A 15,145-nucleotide genomic window follows, 5' to 3' on the forward strand; every position below is an offset into this window, starting at 1 on the left:
TACCATGGTATATGGTTGGAGATGAAAAGAGTGTGATTATATAAATATGCCATGGTATATGGTTGGAGATGAAAAGAGTGTGATTATATAAATATGCCATGGTATATGGTTGGAGATGAAAAGAGTGTGATTATATATGCCATGGTATATGGTTGGAGATGAAAAGAGTGTGATTATATAAATATGCCATGGTATATGGTTGGAGATGAAAAGAGTGTGATTATATATGCCATGGTATATGGTTGGAGATGAAAAGAGTGTGATTATATAAATATGCCATGGTATATGGTTGGAGATGAAAAGAGTGTGATTATATATGCCATGGTATATGGTTGGAGATGAAAAGAGTGTGATTATATAAATATGCCATGGTATATGGTTGGAGATGAAAAGAGTGTGATTATATATGCCATGGTATATGGTTGGAGATGAAAAGAGTGTGATTATATATGCCATGGTATATGGTTGGAGATGAAAAGAGTGTGATTATATAAATATACCATGGTATATGGTTGGAGATGAAAAGAGTGTGATTATATATGCCATGGTATATGGTTGGAGATGAAAAGAGTGTGATTATATAAATATACCATGGTATATGGTTGGAGATGAAAAGAGTGTGATTATATATGCCATGGTATATGGTTGGAGATGAAAAGAGTGTGATTATATAAATATACCATGGTATATGGTTGGAGATGAAAAGAGTGTGATTATATATGCCATGGTATATGGTTGGAGATGAAAAGAGTGTGATTATATAAATATACCATGGTATATGGTTGGAGATGAAAAGAGTGTGATTATATAAATATGCCATGGTATATGGTTGGAGATGAAAAGAGTGTGATTATATAAATATGCCATGGTATATGGTTGGAGATGAAAAGAGTGTGATTATATATGCCATGGTATATGGTTGGAGATGAAAAGAGTGTGATTATATAAATATGCCATGGTATATGGTTGGAGATGAAAAGAGTGTGATTATATATGCCATGGTATATGGTTGGAGATGAAAAGAGTGTGATTATATAAATATGCCATGGTATATGGTTGGAGATGAAAAGAGTGTGATTATATATGCCATGGTATATGGTTGGAGATGAAAAGAGTGTGATTATATAAATATGCCATGGTATATGGTTGGAGATGAAAAGAGTGTGATTATATATGCCATGGTATATGGTTGGAGATGAAAAGAGTGTGATTATATATACCATGGTATATGGTTGGAGATGAAAAGAGTGTGATTATATAAATATACCATGGTATATGGTTGGAGATGAAAAGAGTGTGATTATATAAATATACCATGGTATATGGTTGGAGATGAAAAGAGTGTGATTATATAAATATGCCATGGTATATGGTTGGAGATGAAAAGAGTGTGATTATATAAATATGCCATGGTATATGGTTGGAGATGAAAAGAGTGTGATTATATATGCCATGGTATATGGTTGGAGATGAAAAGAGTGTGATTATATAAATATGCCATGGTATATGGTTGGAGATGAAAAGAGTGTGATTATATATGCCATGGTATATGGTTGGAGATGAAAAGAGTGTGATTATATATACCATGGTATATGGTTGGAGATGAAAAGAGTGTGATTATATAAATATACCATGGTATATGGTTGGAGATGAAAAGGGCAAAAGAAGTAGAGAAAGACTGCCAGATAAGTGCGACACAGAAAAAGAGAGTCAGACTGATATCCTACATTTAGACTGAGCGAACACAGAAAGAAGGGAGAGAGAGAGAGAGAGAGAGAGAGAACAAAAACATTCACCCCTCAAACAACCCCAAACCCCCCCCCCCCCCCCCCCCACCCGCAAACCACTTTGGTCTCTCACTGTGCACCTAGGCTGATTGAGGTCCAGACACGCACACCAATGCTTTTAGACAATTATGGAAACATTACCAAACAAATACACACACATACTGTATACAGCCTGAAGAAATACACACCCCTATGCCGGCAAGATAAGCCACCAGGTGCAAAAAACCACAAACACAACTAATGTGATGTCAGCTAATTAACTACCTGGGCCCAAGGGTGCAATTTAAAAGTAACACGAAAGTAAAAAGTCACAAAATAGACATATATTGAGGATACTAGTAGGTTGTATGGAAAATTGAACATGGCATGACACACACACACACACACACACACACACACACACACACACACACACACACAGACACACAGACACACACACACACACACACACACAGACACACACACACACACACACACTAAATAACCTATTGCCTGGATCAAGGTCAGTGGACATAACACGCACGCACACCAAAATGTTCAGACAGGTGGAGCCTTCTCCCTGCCCCTAATAAATATACACGCATTCACAGAAAAACAACATATCTACGCACACACAGAAACCAAAGCATAAACAAACACAGGCTCACATCCACATGAAAAATACATAAATATACTGTACAAAAACATCCACACACATACACTTGTTCTACGTATCTAAATGCTCGCTACCGTCATATTTTTACCCATATATTCAGAGGGTGACACGTATTCAAGCATCAGGCCTAATTTGCCATGCACGCTTAAGGAAAGCCCCATCCGGCTGAGACAAAACTCGCCACCCATCGAGCATCTTTTGCTACTGATAAGGCCTCTGTTTCAAAGAAACCTAACCCGTTTACAGTAAACCACTGTGCATGAGCGGAGAAAGGAGACTTGTGTTCATGTGTATGTCTGTGGTGGGGGCGATGGCAGACTTCAAAGCACACCAGGGAAGATGTCACCTGCCACTGCAAGATGGGTCAAAGTGTGTGTGAGTGTGTAGGAGGGGACTTCACCTGTCACCCTGAGATGGGTGTGTGTGTGTGTGTGTGTGTGTGTGTGTGTGTGTGAGTGTGTGTGGGGGATTTCCCTATCTGCTGCCGTCGCCTTTGCAACAGGAAATGTTGAGGCCCCGAGTGCTCGCTGTGGAAGCAGGGCGCGTGGCTCAATAACACACTTTTACCAAAGGCAGGAGGAAACGAGACAACCAGACCAGTTCCAAAGAAGAGGGAGGGGGAGTAGATGTGCGGTGGGGTGGGGTGGGGGTGTATGACTGTTGCCGCCTTCGAAGAGGCAAAAAGCACTGCTTTTATGGCAGAGTACGTTCCGATTCAGATTAAGATCTGATGCAATGTAATAAGTTATCTACAATATCTCAATAGACAATGTGACCCTTTCTCGATAACCCCATTGATTTCGAAACAGCAACCATTGCTTAAGGAGGTGCAGCAAGCTAGCTAAGGAAACCTTTATAAAACCTTAAACAGTTTAAATGCCTTATCTCCAAAAATGTAATGATGGCTAGTTATCTAGCAGACGTTTCGGTCTACTCAATTTTACCTCAAATTATAATGGGAAAGCATCATAAACTTCTGTGCAACTTCATAAGCTTCATAAACTTCGTAAATGTCGCTGCTTGGCCCCACAATCACTAACCTACGTTTACTGTAGCAGTTAAGGACCTCATACAGACAAGTTGAGTCACATTGACCCAACCAAGCGACTGCCTAAAGTTAAGATGATTCCGTAAGCTAGAGATAGCTGGAATTGTTTATAGCTAGGCTGGCTGGCATGAGACCTTGCATGGTTTACACGTCCTGCGAGGTTTGAGCTCTGTAACATCGCGTTAATAATAGTCTTGTGGGAATACACAACACCTGTTACTCTCCCTTAGGCAAGGGCCAAGGCTGAGTGGGAATGAATTATTATAATTGTTATATTTAGAGTGTTTTCACTGATTTCTACATGAAAGGGTTATAAGCTTATTCACTACTTTTGCATGCGTACACAAACAACCACGGTTATACGTCACGTGATATGTTTGTCTGCAACATGCATGTGCACTGAAAGACTGACAGGAAGTTCAACAAGGGAAAAAAAATACATGTGTGGTGTACACACACAAACACACACACACACACACACACACACACACACACACACACACACACAACCACACACACACACACAGACAGACAAACAAAGACGCACACACACACTCACACACACACACACACTCACACACACACACACTCACACACACACACACACACACACACACACACACACACACACAAGACATGTGGTCTGCTAAAGCACATCTGTGCCACAGGAAACCAGACCAACAGACAGACACACACTCTGGCAGATCCAAGCAGAGGGGTGCTCGAGGAGGGCAGGAGGAGTGGGGGTGAAAGGTCAGAGGGACTCACGGCTTTGGTTATGACGCCCTTCATGGTGCCCGAGAGGGCGGCGGCCATGCCAAAGCGACCGTTGTTCAGAATGTGCATGGCCACCTTGAAGCCGCTGCCCACCTCGCCCAGGACGCACTCGGCAGGCACGCGCACATTGTCGAAGTACACCTCAGCGGTGTTGGAGGCCTTGATGCCCATCTTCTTCTCCGGAGGGCCGCTGTGGTACGAGAGAGAGGGCCGGGGTGAAGGGGTCTGCATTTATTCATAAATTGCATTTAAGACACATCAATTCCTCATCATGGACAGGGATGCAAGCCCACCACATTTGACCTGTACATCTATGGCATGAAGTTCCCTTTAGCTAAAGAGTTTCTCTTCTCTGGGCCAGTCCCCTTTGTGCGTACTTCTCTTGGGGTGCACTAGAGTAGTCATCATTACTGCACTTCAGCTTGGCTTTTAAAGCCCAATTCACCTGTTTCTTGGTGAAATATGCACCATGTACCTCTGACCATCGCCACACATTAAGTCATAGCTAATCTATTTAAATACCACCAAAAACACTAAATCTGTTTGAAATAAATTCCAGAGTTCTAGAACACATAACACAATATCATGTGTAACTGAACTCTAAACTTTTATATTTTAATGTCTGTTATTTTAAAACTGTTTGATTGAAGCTTCTACCATAGACCAATGAAAAGTGCCTGATGTTTGAGATGGGTCAGTCAAGCTCAAAATGGAGAGTAAATATGACTGCACCGCATGGAAATACACACAAAACCAAGGGACAACACCTCCTTGCAAAAATAATGTAATGTACTGTTAGCCAAAAGATGCACACTCTTAGTAGCTCAAACCAGATTTTACAAATAGCTTATCATGTTTTTGTTTATGTTTTTATTTATTTACAATGACACACCACAACCAAAAGTCAAAGCAGGCCTGTAAGTACTCACTGTGTCACACCCCCGAAGCTCCTCTCCACGACAAAGGCTGAGATCTTATCCTTCATCTCTCCGGTTTTCGGATCTTTCACTGGTGTCTTGGCAAAAACTGTGAATATTTCTGCCAGGCCTCCATTGCTGAAGTAAAACCAGAGTAATAATACTGTGTATGCATGTGCATTTGCTGGTTGGTTTCATAACAGTATGTACAAGTTCCTTGAAGAGAACCTGTTTCAAGTGTCCGCTGTAGAATCCTTTTATTTTTTACGTTTATTTCATTTTCCTTTTATTTTTTTACGTTTATTTTATTTTCCTTTTATTTTATTTACGTTTACGTTTATACTTGTATATGGTTGTATATTCTACCATTCGCACCACAGCACCCCCTGCACAATAAATTCATCTCAATTATCAACTGGATTACACTGCCCCCTAGTGGCAAATATTTGTACATGTCCATGTATGTGTGTGCTGACAGCTCCTGCACAGAAACCTCAGTCTTACAGGTTAAGCCCGCTTTAAACAGACCTGCTCTCAAGAGCCTGCACTGAATCAGATGCACACACCTGATCCAGATCTTTCCTCCATTCAGGGTGAAGTACTTCCCACAAGCGGAGCGAACCGCCGTGGTCTTAATAGAGGCAGCATCTGACCCACTGGCAGGCTCCGTCAGGCAGAAGGCAGCCATGTGCTCGCCTGTGGGTAAGACAATGAGAAGATGAAGAGCAGAATGAGAATGAGAACGGGATCAGAGAATGGGAAATGGAAGGGGAAGTTTACAGTACATCTGGAGTGAACTAACTAAAGTCCAGTGAAAATAGTCAGCCTGTTACCAAAAAGCATATATTTTGTTTGTACCAAGAGTTAACACTTATAATATATATAATATAATATAATATAATATAATATAATATAATATAATATAATATAATATAATATAATATGATGAAGTTCCATGAACATCTCTGATCCATTTGTGAGGCGGAAACTACTGACATTGAAGGCCAATGTTTTATCCATTCCAAGCATGGACACGAGCCGTGACTGAAGTACCTGTAGCCAGCTTGGGAAGGTACTTCTCCTTCTGGGCAGGGGTGCCGAACAAGATAATGCCCTTGAAGCCGATGGACTGGTGGGCACCTAGGGTAATGCCAACGCCCAGATCGTGCATGCCCACAATCTCCACTAGCCTGGCATACTGGACAGACAGAAATTCTTAAGTCAACATAAACTTTATGGTGGCAGCAATTCCTAAGTACCATCATACCATCATTCTTAAACCTTATATTGAAGTAGCATTGAATTCAAACAGGCATTTAGTAATCTTTTTGACAAGGCAAATCAGGAACAGTAGGCCTTTCATAACAATATATGCCACCATAACTTTGGTGCTGACTATGCCAGTACCAGTATTGGCACAACAATTCAAAACAGTGGGCCAACAATGTCACCCTGAACAGACTTCATACCAGGAGCAGGACAGCATACAGGGTAAAGGTGGCCTTAGCACAGCACTTGTATTGCATTGGTAGTTGAACACTTGTAATGTTTTCCTATCTGCTGCATCAATCAAAGTGTTGCTAAAAGGAGCCTGGAACCTTCTGGTGCATTGTAATGTGTCCCTACCATAGAACACTGCCATACAAGACACATCAAGCAGTCAAAAAGATACTCAAAGCAGGAATCGTCTCAGTGTTTGAACGAAATGTAAATACGTTGGAATATAGGATGGATGGATAGGTCTCTGTACTTCTATGTACTGTGTAGACTAAAATAAAATGACATCTGTTTCGCCACGGAATATAATATTGTATTGTATAATAAGTCCTTCATAAGAGGACAATCGCTAGACTCCACATAGTGAAAATCAATACAAGAATGCCTTGCAAGCTCTGTGAACCAGTCTATAAATAGAACAACTGGACAAGTGCAAGACAATAAAATAAAGGATCTGCTGAAACAACTGATCCTGAACCAGTGGATTCGCGCGGTGCAGTGGCCCTGTACCCACCTGTGTGTTGGTGAGGCCCACACCTCCCAGGTCAGCGGGCACCTGCAGGCCAAAGGCCCCCATCTCCTTCAGGCCCTCCATGGTATGGTCTTCAACCTTCTCCAGAGCGTCATTCTTGGCTGGATCATTAACCTCCTACTCACACACACACACACACACACACACACACACACACACACACACACACACACACACACACACACACACACAGACACACAAACACATAAGAGTTGTTATGAACACTATGTGGCTGTATTTAGCCTGTAAGGATGTAGTGGTTTAATGGTTTGCCTATGTAGTACAGGAGTGAATATGCATGGAGACCCAGGCTGAGGTGAAAAGATCTCAGTTTAGCTGTACACAAGTTATTACATTGGTTCAAAGATCTCTCATAGTCCTCTGCTTTAAAAAGGAGAAACAGCACCGGCAGCCTACCTCAAAAAACTTGGAGCAGGGTCCAACAAGCTCCCTGAGGAACTGGGTCTGTTCCTCATTCATCACTGAAACAGAGGGTTTGATGAGAGGGATATAAGGTGGAACTGAAACTAAGGTAGAACTGAAGGGGTGGGGATAGATGGGGCCACCATGTTGAATGGAAGGGGAAGCATGAATAATTAGAAGATAGCTTAAAATGATGGTTTTGTTTGTAAAACTGGATGCTTCCTTAAAACATTTGCGACTATTGTACCCTATCATATTTTCTGTTACCTTCTTACCAAATAAAAATAATTATATATATAAAAAAAGAGTCCCATTTGGTTCTCCATAAAAGACATTTCAACCACAGCCTAGACACTAACACAGAGCCTAGACACTAACACACAGCCTGGACAATAACACACAGCCTAGACACTAACACACAGCGCAGTCACTTGGCTCCACCTCACCTGAGGGATAGGGAAACACCTGAGCAGTGCTGATCTGGCCCTTGAACATGTTCACGGCAAAAGACTTCGACTCCTAGCAAAGAGAGCAGTCAGTAGGTGTCATGATACTTCAATCAACTCATAAATAGTCTCGTCTAGTGTTTGTCACAGTAGTTGGTACAGTGTATAAGTGCTTGTTTCTCATGGATGTGTCTGGGTACCATGTTGGCGGCCTTCTCCACTTTATCTGACTTAGCGGTGGAGTCTGCTCCTACTGCTGGCTTATCCAACACCGCCTGAGCAAGGACAACAGAGAAGGGCAGAGAGTTTTAGAATTAATCAATTAACTAATGTTCAAAGAAATTAATGGATGGATGGATGGATGGATGAAGGTTTGAATGTCTATGGCCCTTGAGTTTGCATTGTAATGAGGAGAAATGTTCAGTTGATATAATCATTAAAAAAAAACAAGACATACATCAGGTACCCAATAATTGAAATAAATTAGCAAGCTTGTAATACTATAAGTACTTGTCAATCATCGAGCACAAAGTGCTTCACAGTAGCTATATGCTATCACACACAATAGGCTACCTAGTAGACTTGATTGACACTTTATTGTACCTTGATACCAGACCATGAACTTAAGTTTTAGTTTTGTTTTTGGAAGGATAGAGGTAGATCGTAAACAGGCCTTATGAGTGTGAAAGAAAAAGGGGTTGAATTGATCAATAAACAAGGGGGTCCGGGGAAGAGGGAATAACCAGGAATACATTAGAAATCTCCCAATTTAGCTAAATGCCTCTCAGAGGCTAATGGTGAGGAGTTTGATGTGCTTCTCCGTTTAGTTATGCCACTGTGACCCAACAGGAGGACCCAACTAGAGCAAAGTGTGATGCAAAGAAACAAGACCCTATGATCACATAGCACATCAAACACGAGACAACATCTCATTACAGAGGCCTATAAAATGGGTCTAAACACGAGACAACATCTCATTACAGAGGCCTATAAAATGGGTCTAAAAATGAATTTCAGCCACACAGGGTGGGAACAAAGAGGCTAAAATGTCAACAAAAGAATTACTACGATGTCTGGAACAGTTGGAATTGTCTTTGAAGTGTATGTCTGGGCCTGATCTACCTTTAACCCAAATTCCCACGAATCATGTGACCTCGAGTGAACTTTTACCCACTTGCGACCAACACTGTGGTCAGCAGGGTACAAGAACTCTGCATGGAGCCCAGACAGACAGCTGAGAATCTGATGAAGGAAAGCCTGCAGTCCTGTACAGTTTAGACACCATTTTCAGAACCAATCGTACCAGCTTCCAACCTATTTGCAAATAATCCATGTCAAAGTACAGAGTTGTTGACCCTCAGTATGAGTAATACAAGCCTACCTCTGCTGCTTGGCTGGCATAACGACGGGCATTCTGAACGGAGACGTGAGCTTCCTTTTGATGTTTTCCCCTTCAATGTAAAAGTTCACACAGCACAAAATATCTTAAAATAACAGCATAATCAGGGACACACTACTAGTTTAAGTTAAAAAATAAACTAACGTTGGCAGTGAAAGCTGACGCACTTGCTAACGTTTATATTATTTCGTGCTACGTTAAGTCGAAGGCCAAACAATAATAGCAAAATAGAACTGAAACAGCGTGGCTATCGCTGGCTTTCAACAGCACTTGAATACAAACTTTAAAGTTTGCTAGCAAGAAAGGCATACTTACCCAGGAAGAGTGTTAGGGAGCCGCAACACGCCACCGCATAGAGCGGAATTCTGGCTCATCCGTCTCAGTAGCATTATTATTATCGGGCGAAGTTGAGAAATGGAAGAGACTGTGATCTACAAGGATACAAAAATCCGAGCTTAGTTGTTATGGTAGTTACCTAGTTAAATACCTTAAGGAACCAACCTTATCGCTACGTTGCTAAGCGAAATAACTGAGAGCTTCGACTGACAGGGTTGTCCTCAATTGACTGCAAGGAAGCAGGTGGTACAAAGCTAAGTATCAAGGGTGTTCAAAATGATCTCGTTGGTTTTCTGCTAAACAAATACCACTCCTGTTAACTGTCTCCTTTGGGATATTTCGCATATGATGGACAAGTACAACATATCACGCAGTTGGAATCCCCAATGAACGTTCGAACCAGCTGACCCAACTCAACCAAAACACTGACCGAAGAAGGATACCTTACCCCTGTAGATGGCGCCAGCCAGCTAAGCTTCACACTGCACACTTCAAGGACGCACGTCCACACGGCACAACATTGGAAGGATGTCCCGCAATGGACGAGATGCAAAGTCACTGTTGGCTCTAAGTAGACTGAATTTGGCCTGTTTTTTTAATTAATTTATTTTTATTATGACCCCCAAAACTGTTAAGGATGCAAAGAAGAAAAAGAAAAAGATGTTACTGATACTGAATGACGAAACAAACATTTGGGAAAGTAAGCTAAAAGCCTTATAATAAGTAATTAGTCTAGAGGTCGCTGTAGGGTTATTTCAGAGAGGGGATGTCATGGCCAAATGCAGCCTACGTCGTAGATCGTCATCGTTAAGACAAGTAGGCCTAGCCACGCTAGACTATCTTGCGGTGTCACGGCTCCTTATAAGATTAAAAACGTTGCCTGTCGGCAGGCCTAATTTATGTAATAAGGAACTGCGCCTTTAAGTAGATGACAAATGGATCAAAGTAAAGACTGAATATCTAACCGTTTCTCACTCACAAAGGCCTATTGTAAACTCGGGGAAAAGTTTGGAAATGTGTGGTTGGTCGATTATTTCTCTGTTGTTACAATGCTGATTTGCATTCTATTTTATACAAAGATATTATGGCAAGTTTACTTGGCCGCTACCCACATAATCAGCTACGCTGCTCATCCCAAAAATGCATGCATTTTACAAGTTGGATATCGTTGTAAAGGTACTCACTCACACCCACCCACACACACCCACCCACACACACATACATACACACTCACACATACACACACACTCACACACACACAAGATGATGCCAAGTGTAATCTAGATAAGGCCTCCAAGAAGTGATACCAAGTAAATTGGCAGGAGGGTCCATCTCCCCCAAAGCAAAAGTTCCCCTCGCAACAGGTGAGCCAGAATATTCTGACTGGCTTAAGTGTGGATGAGGGAATATTCTAATTGGTTCATTTTAGATAAAGGTTGAAGTTCGTGACTTGCAGAACGTGACGAATTATGAGTATAAAAAGTGAATGCACTAGATTTAACCCGCCTTGTGACGGGGACGACAGATTTATTGTGCTGCAGCAAGTAACACCGTGGATAAATGTAAGTATAAATAAAAACATGTAAGTATAAATAAATAAATGTAGGTATAAATAAATAAATGTGTGCACATGAAAACGTAAATGTATTTATTTATATATACAAACCAGTACGTAACATTTATATATTTAGTGTCTCATTTTATTCATTTTGTTGTCTAATTAAGTATTTATCCAAGTATTTAACCATTAATTTATTTATTTAGTTAGTTAGTTTTGGCCCATAATCCTCCATAAATAGCTGGCGCAAAAAAATAAATAAAAATCAAATTATTATCCTGCCGTGTTTCATTTCATTAATTGTAGTAGGCTAATATGCATAAACTGTAATATAATTCGAGTTTTACCTCCGTTTATACTAATTATAACCAGATTGTCCCAGGCCCTTTTAAAAACACTGCCTTGTATGCTGCTGACCAATATTCAATACATTGGCATACCGTTGGCATGGCTACTGAAAGGTCGCGATCAAGATGACTAGGCCTGGCCAGTAACGCCATTCTCAGGTTTTTAGATGTAATACCTTGGTTTGGCCACTAGAGTGTACCGCTGAACGAGAACTGTTTAGTTATTGAAAATGGCTGGAGTAGAATTTCTATGCCGTATATTTATTTACTTGAAATTCTTTATTAGGAACAATCCCTTGAGATGAACCATCTCGTTTTCAAGGGGGTCCTCAAATCATGAACTACAATATGGACAAATGTTTTTTTTTTTTTTTTTTTACATACAATGACAAGACAAGACAAAGCAAACAAAACAAAACAAAACAAAACAAAACAAAACAAAACAAAACAAAACAAAACAAAACAAAACAAAACAAAACAAAACAAAACAAAACAAAACAAAACAAAACAAAACAATACAAAACAAAACAAAACAAAACAAAACAAAACAAAACACATGGACATAGCACATATATCATTGCATCATAGATCTGTATAAATTATGGTTATTACGTAAAAACATGAACAGGTTGTCTCTAGATGGGAGGATAGCGCAGTTTTAAACAAGTTGAGAGATGTTATGGAGCGAATATGGATAGGTAGATTGTTCCAGTCACAGGGAGCTTTAGATATAAATGCTTTTTTGCCAGCTGATGTAGGTGTACTGAAGTTGATCTGTGAACAAATCCTGAGTTGATGTGAAGATGTGTATGGTACCAAAAGCTGTTTTAAATACTGTGGATAATTAAAGTAAATGCATTTGAATATGAACTGTAGCCAGTGCTGGTGTCTTCTTGAGGTGGGAGATGGTAGATTGAGAGTTTCATAAAGGGTACAGTGGTGGGTCATATATGGACAGTCATGGACAAATCTGCATAGTCGATTGTATACTGAATTGAGAGGAAGAAGGTGTGTTTTAGGGGCGGTCTGATAAATTACATCTGCATAATCAAGTATTGGTAGTATGAGTTGTTGAACTAGTCTCTTTCTTACTGTAAAAGTAAAACAGTTTCTATTTCGGTAGAGAACACCAGTGCTGAAATTATGACATTTGAATGATAAAGTTGAATCAAGCCAGAGACCAAGATATTTTGTTTGTTCAACTCTATGCAGTTGTGTACCATCGAGGCAGGAAATAAGGAAAGATTGATTGTTAGTTTGTGCTTTGATATTCTGATTGGTCCCGAAGAGCATTGTATTTGTTTTTGTTTTGTTGATAAGTAATTTATTTGCTCTGAGCCATGATTCGAGATAATTGAAGTTAAATTGCAATGTTGACTGAGTTTGTAATAGGTTAGTTTGTGATGTGTATATGACTGTGTCATCAGCATAGAGTTGAACGTTGCAACCAGAGAAAATTGAAGGAAGATCATTAATAAATATAGAAAATAGAAGTGGGCCTAGTGTTGAGCCTTGTGGCACACCACGTTCCTAAACGGCAAGGTCAGATGTTGTGCCCTGAATGACAACACAGTGTTTTCTATTGTGCAGATATTAATTAAACCAAAGTAAAGGGTTTCGTGAAATACCAATGGAATATAATGTATCAAGTAGAAGGTAGTGGTCAACGAGATCAAATGCCTTGGTAAGGTCAATAAAGATTGCACCAGTCAGTTTACGATTAGCAGATGCAGAGTGTATGTCATTGGTGAGTTTAAGTAAAGCAGTAGTTGTGGAGGGATTTGGACGAAAACCAGATTGAGCAGGTGACAGGATATTGTGTCTGGACAGATAATTGGACAGTTGGTTGTATAGGCCTACTCATTTTTCGAAAACTTTAGCTATTGAGCAAATAATTGAAATTAGTCTGTAGTTATTGGGGTCAAGTTGATTACCTGCTTTATAGAGTGGAGTGATGCGTGACCATTTTCATATGGCGGATATGACATGGGTTGATAGAGATAAATTAAAAAGGTCACAGGGTACATGAGAGGGTACATGAGAATGTGTTGAGCAAGTTTAAGAAATTTGGCTCCTACGCAATCTAAGCCAGGAGCACTGCATACTTTGAGGTCATTAATTGCATTCAGGACTTCAACCGGTGTAATTCTCCTGAAGGAGAATGTGCTGTGGCATGGTGGTGTATTGTTAATGACATAGGGATCAGATGTGGGAGTACAGACTGAGGAGAAATGTTGATTGAAAGCTTGAGCTACAAGAAGAGGATTATGTAAAATTGTGTTGTTGATTTCACGTTGTATTAAAATGTTTTCAATATTTGGCTTGTGTACTATATGATCACAGCCTTGTGTATTTATATGCATTTATGAATGTATATTTATATGTAATTTATTGATTTTATGTATTGTACATCTCCCATGTGGGCCTTGAGCCTGTAATAAAGTTTATTATTAATATGTAAACATACAGATGGAAATCTAAGTATTTGCCCCATACACTTACACACTTCATATTTTTTACTAGCCTAGATGCACTTATTGGAGCAGTAATAGAATAGTAATATTTTAAATGGAATACTTGTAGTATTGTATTGTAACCCTAGCAGCAGGAAGAGAGACTAGGCCTAGCCTACTAGCTTACTGCAAGTAAACCAGGTTGCTACATGCTCCGTGCTGCTGACCCATTATACAGCTCAATCAATAAGGCCTTCACCATCCTTCATTTGAGTCCTGCGTACTGGCAGACGGCGTGGGTCTGTCCTATTTACACACCTGGGGTTACAGTGTTTACGGGTTAAAGTCCAATATGGAACAGTGATAGTCTACACAACGCAGGTTTCACAAGCTTTAAAATTGATTAGGCCTCTACAACCCTTTTTGTCCCATCTCTTTCATTGTCCATGCCATGCTGACTTGGAGTTGTAAGACTAGGCTATCTACTTAATCGATGTGTTTAAAGAACAACATGCCTAGGCTATAAAGAGGAAGTGAAACTTCAAAACCCTCTCAACCATCAGCTGACCCTGATATGAAACACGCTTAACAAAGGAATATGCGCCATCAGCTTCTCTGTACAGTCACATGAAATGTTTGTACATCACTTTTTTTTAGCGTTCCTCGCCGGCCTGCTAAAACAATTCAAGTCGGTCTTTCCGAAACTAAAATGACTGAAACGACACTTCTCGAAAGCACTAGGCAGTCATTCTCAAATAACGTTAAAAGAAAAGGAAACTGAACTGACGTTGTCCAAAAGTCTCCCGTTGCTTCAGCGTCTCTAGCGACATAGACGGCTATTACTTCTTTCTATCAGTCAAGCAATTCTCGTTGTCCATGCCCTGGGTTCCACTTCCTAGCTAGATCTCGTTTAGTTTCGTTTCTCTCTCTGGATTACAGGCGTAGCTGCTTATATTCGCAGTCAATTCGC

General features: G+C 40.3%; 1 protein-coding gene across 1 annotated transcript in view; it reads right to left on the bottom strand.

The window, feature by feature from the left end:
* Window positions 1-10,239, bottom strand: part of acadvl (acyl-CoA dehydrogenase very long chain) — a 21,249-nt gene extending 11,010 nt beyond the window's left edge. Inside the window, exons 1-10 of the mRNA XM_080838364.1 lie at window positions 9,797-10,239; window positions 9,464-9,533; window positions 8,283-8,357; window positions 8,083-8,155; window positions 7,631-7,695; window positions 7,196-7,330; window positions 6,238-6,382; window positions 5,751-5,880; window positions 5,197-5,322; window positions 4,259-4,457 (exon numbers count right to left, since the gene is read on the bottom strand). Of these exons, the coding sequence (XP_080694490.1) occupies window positions 4,259-4,457; window positions 5,197-5,322; window positions 5,751-5,880; window positions 6,238-6,382; window positions 7,196-7,330; window positions 7,631-7,695; window positions 8,083-8,155; window positions 8,283-8,357; window positions 9,464-9,533; window positions 9,797-9,870 (1,092 nt within the window). The 5' untranslated portion in view covers window positions 9,871-10,239. The remainder of the gene's footprint in view (window positions 1-4,258; window positions 4,458-5,196; window positions 5,323-5,750; window positions 5,881-6,237; window positions 6,383-7,195; window positions 7,331-7,630; window positions 7,696-8,082; window positions 8,156-8,282; window positions 8,358-9,463; window positions 9,534-9,796) is intronic.
* Window positions 10,240-15,145: the final 4,906 nt, after the last annotated feature.

Source organism: Sprattus sprattus (assembly GCF_963457725.1).
Source record: "Sprattus sprattus genome assembly, chromosome: 5".
Classification (NCBI taxonomy): Eukaryota; Metazoa; Chordata; class Actinopteri; order Clupeiformes; family Clupeidae; genus Sprattus; species Sprattus sprattus.